This window comes from Sinocyclocheilus rhinocerous, unplaced genomic scaffold (assembly GCF_001515625.1).
Source record: "Sinocyclocheilus rhinocerous isolate Xijiao unplaced genomic scaffold, SAMN03320098_v1.1 scaffold993, whole genome shotgun sequence".
Taxonomy (NCBI): Eukaryota; Metazoa; Chordata; class Actinopteri; order Cypriniformes; family Cyprinidae; genus Sinocyclocheilus; species Sinocyclocheilus rhinocerous.
The window spans coordinates 2,338,460-2,344,903 of NW_015639771.1; the positions used below are offsets into that span (position 1 = coordinate 2,338,460).

At 37.6% G+C, this 6,444-nt stretch overlaps 2 protein-coding genes across 3 annotated transcripts in view; both read left to right on the plus strand.

The window, feature by feature from the left end:
• LOC107751795 (apoptosis-stimulating of p53 protein 1-like) overlaps positions 1 to 1,124 on the plus strand; it is a 29,651-nt gene extending 28,527 nt beyond the window's left edge. Inside the window, exon 18 of the mRNA XM_016567564.1 lies at positions 95 to 1,124. Coding sequence (XP_016423050.1) covers positions 95 to 136 — 42 coding nt within the window. The 3' untranslated portion in view covers positions 137 to 1,124. The remainder of the gene's footprint in view (positions 1 to 94) is intronic.
• Positions 1,125 to 1,404: 280 nt separating this feature from the next.
• LOC107751773 (serine dehydratase-like) lies at positions 1,405 to 4,273 on the plus strand. 2 transcript variants are annotated; one of them, XM_016567540.1, is made up of 8 exons: positions 1,405 to 1,673; positions 1,873 to 2,040; positions 2,304 to 2,346; positions 2,554 to 2,693; positions 2,812 to 2,900; positions 2,998 to 3,225; positions 3,307 to 3,431; positions 3,519 to 4,273. In XM_016567540.1, exons 2-8 carry the CDS (start codon positions 1,888 to 1,890, stop codon positions 3,707 to 3,709), a joined length of 969 nt encoding a protein of 322 aa, XP_016423026.1. In that variant the 5' UTR covers positions 1,405 to 1,673; positions 1,873 to 1,887; the 3' UTR covers positions 3,710 to 4,273. The 2 variants fall into 2 exon arrangements, with proteins under 2 accessions (XP_016423026.1, XP_016423027.1); XM_016567541.1 differs by lacking the exon at positions 1,405 to 1,673 and adding an exon at positions 1,678 to 1,753.
• The last annotated feature ends 2,171 nt before the right edge of the window (positions 4,274 to 6,444 follow it).

Genomic DNA, 6,444 nt, shown 5'->3' on the forward strand with positions numbered 1-6,444 from the left:
GGCACTGTTGTGCATTAAAATATTTTGTTAAAATTTAAGTCGTAAAGTGAGAAAAAAAAACAACCTGTAAATCTGTAATCTGTTGTCATTGTAGCTGTACCCAAGGATCAAACCCAGGCAACGTTCCCTGGCATAGGTGTCCAGAAGAGACAGTGCAAGCTCCTATAACAGCACTTGGCATGAAGCTGCGGGATGGCGCTCTGCCCTGTCTTTGCCGTCACCACAACACAGAGCCCACAGGGGTGGCAAGATGATGGAGCACGTCTGGTGTCGGACAAGATGGATTTACCCAACAGTGGGGAATTCAGTGGTCTTCTGTTTGCATCCCAGATTTTATTCGTCACTATGATGTGTTGTTTTTGCAGTGTCCCTCTTACCCATATCTCTGTTGAGGAACATGTTAGCTTTTCTATCCTCATCCACAGTGCAAACCTCCTGAGTATGTGTGTGTGAGTGTTTCAGTGTGGGATGTGACTGTCAGAATGGGACGTGGATGTGATAATAAGAGTTGGTGACAGAGAATGCAGTCTTTGATTCCAGTGTTTCGTGCTCTGTGGTTTTTATCAGGCAAAAAAGGAAACCGAAGGAACTGATGTTTCATTTCCCACGGTTAGGAAGTTGCTGATTCAGGGGAAAGGAAGGAAGGTGCTGGAAAGTGTTTAGAAGAGGCCTTGAGGCTGGTCAAGCTATGGATAATAAGGAAGTGGCCTGGTCTGGAAACATGTATATGTTTATGTGTGGAGGATTATGTGGCTTGAGGAGGTGAAGTCGTCTATGAGGAACTGAGTTTTAAAAGGATGCGGAAAAACTGATGCCATTAAAATGAATGCAGTGGCTGTTTTCCACCAAACGGGGGATATTGACAACATATCACAAACCTATATTCCTATGCTTAATTTAAGTCAGGCTTTATTTTTTTTTATGCTACATGAACTTTTCCCTCTTTAAGGGATGTTTATTTAATTGAAATAAAATAAATAAATTCTTTAAACAGCTTGATATAGGCTTATATGGCTGTCAAAACTGGCAGGATCTACCTAGTGTTTGTGCTGCCATACAAGAGCCATTTATGCAACATGTCATGTATATGTGGACAATAAAATTTCCACATTGGGACAAAGTCACATGTTGTATTGACTGCATTTTTCACATTCTGTGTTCTGTACAGGAATATGCTGTGTACTGCACAGATTAAAAATTCATATGGACAAATATCAATAAATACAACACTGATGCCCTGTTGTGAAGTTCGTTACATGATATTACTTGTGTTTTAATGTGTACTGTATTACTGAACTTGTTTTATTTTTGCTTAATTTTAACTTGAAAATAAATGCTTATCATAACCTTCGAAGTAAAAAAAAAAATAGCAAGCTGTTAGCAAGTAGTTGTGTAGGTTTACAAAAATGTCCATATGGTATTTAATATAAGTTTTAGCCTGTCTTTTATTTATAAGTTTCTCACTTTCAGGATATCATTGCGCACTTTGTTTCATGAATGAGTAACTTGCCCTAGTTTAACCTACATTACATAATTTTGCAAGCTGTCATGTATTATCTAACGGTCTTGGACATTAGTTCATTAGTGCTTGGTTATTGTCATTAAATGAACTTTGAACGTCCAGGCAATAGCCTACTCGTTTAAGAGAGTCATATAACACCGCAACGCAATAGGTGAGTAGACTATGAAACGGCTTTGTCTGTATATTTTATGTTTTAACTGAATGATTGCCTAAGACAAAAGAAAACCTGAGGTAACCTATTTTAAAACGCGGGAACCTATCCAAAACTTGTAATTGTTTGTGCGCTTAGTGCATTACCTACTGTGACCATATTGTTGTCCACATTTCCTTATCAACTGCATGCATTTCAGAAAATTTTGAGAAAAATGTCAAAGCAAAATGAATTTCATGTCGTCACCCCACTTCTCGAGAGCACGGGCATGTCTAAGCGGATCGGGACCACCGTGTATCTGAAGATGGAGAGCTCACAACCCACCGGTTCCTTCAAAATCCGTGGAATAGGATACATGTGTCAAAATGTGAGGAAATATACGGCTGCGTTTCTTAAAATGAATGAAGAACCATACTTATTTTTTTTTACTAAACATAGCTCCTAAAGGTTGTAACGCTTTAAGTTGCATTTCAAAAGTACCATGGATTGTATATTGTATCAATTATTAAATCAAGTTTTAACAAAACAAACGTCCAGTACAGTATATTGTGCGTTCGCCCTGCCATCTAGCGCTCATTAAAGGAACGATTGTATATTTCACATTCAAATTTATTTTTATTCCTTTATAAGGTTGCAAATTCAAACAAGTCAAAAGGTGTCATCTGTTCTTCAGGTGAGTGAAATGGTAAACATTTAATTGTATTTCCATTAAATGTTTCTTAAGTACAGGCTCTTTTGACCATAGGGCCCTTTAGACAAATCTAAAATGCAATTTTCACACTCTCACCAGTTTAACATGGACATATCAAATTATTCATTGTGTTTAACAGCATTCTGGGATTAAAATCACATTTCTTTCTCACTGTCTTTGTGTGTATAGGTGGTAATGCTGGTATGGCCACAGCATATGCAGCAAGAAAGCTCAACCTGCCAGCCACCATTGTTTTGCCCTCATCGACTCCTCAACTGGTAGCTCAGAAACTTAAGGACCAGGGCGCTACGGTCAAAGTTGTGGGCAAGGCAAGAGCAAAGTACCACCAAAGTTATCCTAAATGCCTTTATTCTAGATATGACGCAGTTACGTAATCTTATCTGGGTCTAAATCATATACATGACAGGTCTTTATCTGATATTGTAGGTATGGGATGATGCAAATGCTGAGGCCCTACGTTTGGCTGAAAGTGAAGGTCTTACTGTAATACACCCGTTCAATCATCCTCTAGTCTGGTGAGTTTGTAGATATAGCACCTTAAAGCTGTACGACCTTAAATTTCTTTCATGGTTTTGGACTTCACAAGAATGAAAAGCTGTTCAAATCTTTTAGGAAAGGTCATTCCAGTATTGTGCATGAACTCAAGGCCTCATTGCCATCCAAACCTGGAGCTATAGTGGTGTCCGTTGGGGGTGGAGGTCTGTTTTGTGGGATAATAGAAGGTCTGGATGAGGTGGGCTGGGGAGATGCGCCTGTCCTGTGTATGGAGACTGTGGGTGCCGACTGTCTCAATGTTGCTTGGAAAGCCAGAGATCTGGTTACACTGCCTGACATTACAAGGTACGAATGAAGAAATCATCTTGAATCCATGAACAATTGGCACTAAGTGTTTGAATGTTTCTGCATATTTCCGCTTGCTAGTGAAGCAACATGTTTGGGAGCAAAAACAGCATGCCAGCAAGCGTTTGAGTACAGCAAACGGCCCAATGTCATTTCAGAGGTGGTGACAGATCTTCAGGCCCTGGAGGCAGTGGAACTGTTCCTGGGTAAGTTCATCACTGTGATTAAGGCAATCAAACAGCTCAATAACAACAAAGCTTGCTTTGCAGTTGATCGCTGTGTACTGTATTCAGATGAGGAGCGTGTTTTGGTGGAGTTGGCCTGCGGAGCGTCATTGGCTGCAGTGTACAGCGGTGTCATCCAGAGGCTACAGGAAGAGGGACGCCTTCCTAAACCACTCGACTCGCTGGTAATGATCGTGTGTGGAGGTGGCAGCGTGAACCTGGCTCAGCTGCAGCATCTACAGGCAGTCATACGGAAATGACCACATCTGTAGATTCTCACATCTGAGATAAATGGTCAAAGCATCTGCTTTGAGTTGCGCTGACATGTTGTGTTGCGTAAATCAAAAGATAATATGGATAATCTACTGTATTTTAAACAGCTGAGAGCAAACTTTCTATCAGAGAAGTCTGTTTTGAGCAAACATCCAGAACTAGTCAAAATCTTAAGATTTTCTGTAACACCTTGTTTTAGTGAAATGGTGTAATAAAATCATTTATCTCCTCAGAATCTTGTCACTTACCATCTGTAACCAGCAAGTGGTGCTAATGTCTGTCGTTTTGATATTGTGTTCACACTACAATAATTAGCCTAAACAATAAAGTATGACCAATGTTTTTTAGGACAGTAGTAACTTTAAAATTAAATTGTTAACTTGAATCAGCTGTATATATCTTTGCATGATAATTACATGGCTACATAATAAAATAGATTAATATAAAATAATACGTTTTATTATCTAAGACAGAGACATTAAACTATTACCTGTGTGTAAAAGTTAAAGTGACATGCAGAAAATAAATTTATCATGTTCGCTTGAAAACTTTCTTGTCAAAACACACGGTAGCAACAAACAGTACTGTAGCACAGCAGGTAGATGCATTTCCTTGTGCACATGCAAAGTCTTCATATTAATGAAACAGAATTAAAAAATAAATAAATAAGACAATTCTGACTTCTCTCATAATTAAGACTTTTTTTCTTGCAATTCTAAGCTGATATCTTACAATCTTTATACATAAACTCTGAATTGTGAAAAAAGTCTGAATTGTGAGATATTGCAAGAATTACAGAAAAAATAGTTGACGGAAACAAGCTTATCACAATTCTGTCTTTTTTTCTGGCATTTGCGAGTTCATATCTAATAATTCTGAGAAAAAAAGTGGAATTGCTAGACATAAACTTTCAATTCTGTGACAAAATGTCAGAATAATTGTGAGATACAAACTCAGAATTGTTAAATAAAAGTCTAAACTGTGAGATATAAACTCAAGAAAAGTCGCAAGAGAAAAGCAGAATTGTGAGATAAACAAAATGTATTATTATTTTTTTATTGATGCAAACAAGCTTGTCATAATTCTCTGGAAATTTTTCTGGCAATTGTGAGTTGTATCTCAATTCTGAGAAAAAAGTCGAATTGTGAGATACAAACTCACAATTGAGTCAGAATTGCGAGAAAAAGTCAGAAAGGCACAGTGAGACAAAAAGGCACAATTACCTTTTTTCGTGGCAGAAATAAGCTTCTATATCAGATTTTGGAACTGACGGAAAATTGCACATGCAACAGTGGAATGCAAACCGCCGGCTGTTGCTCAGGAGCCACTTTGTTTCCTAAGGCTGCTGTAAATGGACTTCATGATCCATGTTAATAGCGATGAAATTACCAAGTACTTTGTCATGTGATTGGAAAAAGGCAGGTAATTGTGTTAGAACAAAGACTGTGATTGTAGTAGCTACATTAAATGCTTTATGGTGCGCTGGGAACGCCGGGCAGCATACAAGATACTTTACTGTGGTTAAGATACTGTTCTGTTTCTGACATGAGCAACGTTCTTTTTGCATTGATTGATGCTTGTTTGAAATGACTGCTATATCGAATAGCTTGAATAAGAGAAACTTTTAGGGTACCAGCTCTTTGTGGGTATAAAAGTTTCTGCCAAGATTAAACAGACGTAAACGGCTTTGCGATGAGAGTGCGTTTAAGCTTCTCACAGTTCTCAGTCTTAAGGGTTAAATGCAGATCAAAGCTATGAGATTGATTTTGAGTCCCACAGAGGGCCCATAATCTACTCTACTTCTGGCTCCTTTCATCTGTACTCTTAAGGTTGATTTATGCATGTAAACCTAAGTTTTGATGTCAGATGGCATTTGTTCTTTCATGTCTCATTGTTAATGGCAAACTTGGTGTAACCTGTTTTGATCTATCTTATTTCAATGTGAACAGGCAAAGTTTTTTGAGCAAATAACGCTTGCACTCTTTGTCTGTTCTTAACATAATTGCTTTAGAAGACATAGAATATAGTGCACAAAATGTATAGATACTTTTATTGTGCTTTATATCATCTTTGGAGCTCAACAGCCAAAATATATCATGCACGCTTTCTACAAAAATATTAAGCAGCACAGCAGTGTTTTCAACACTGATAATAAAGTCGTCTTTCTTAAATGATTTCTGAAGGATCATGTGACACTGAAGACTGGAGTGATGGCTGCTCAAAATTCATCTGTGCCATAACAGGAATAAATTACATTTTAAAACACATTACAACAGAAAACAGTTATTTAAAATAATATTTTACAATATATTTTTACTGTATTTTTGTCAAATAAATGCAACCTTTGTGACCATAAGAGGTTTCTTTAAAAAATACACGGATCCAAAATGTCTCGATATAATTTTTTGTGATTTACAGGGATTTCGTAATGAATTATGCTCAGAATCAGTAACTACAGTGTTAGTTTAAGGGTCAAACAGGCGTTATATAGATAAGTAATGTAATCCAGACAGAATTTGTATTGAATCCTTCTGTCTTAAAGGGGTCATATGATGCTGCTAAAAAGAACATTATTTTGTGTATTTGGTGTAATGAATGAAAGAGCAGTTTGTTTTTGAGCTGCTTATAGAGAGCTCAGACTCGTTCCCATCAGTTTCTGTGCAAGTAAAGATATGCAGACCTGGGCTACTTAAATATTTACACACCTCTAATGCTCTCGGCC

Coding starts and splice junctions, on each gene's coding strand:
- LOC107751773 (XM_016567540.1), top strand. CDS start 1,888: ATGTCAAAGCAAAATGAATTTCATGTCGTCACCCCACTTCTCGAGAGC. Junction 2,041..2,303: donor TAGGATACATGTGTCAAAAT/GTGAGGAAATAT, acceptor TTCCTTTATAAG/GTTGCAAATTCAAACAAGTC. Junction 3,432..3,518: donor GGCAGTGGAACTGTTCCTGG/GTAAGTTCATCA, acceptor TACTGTATTCAG/ATGAGGAGCGTGTTTTGGTG.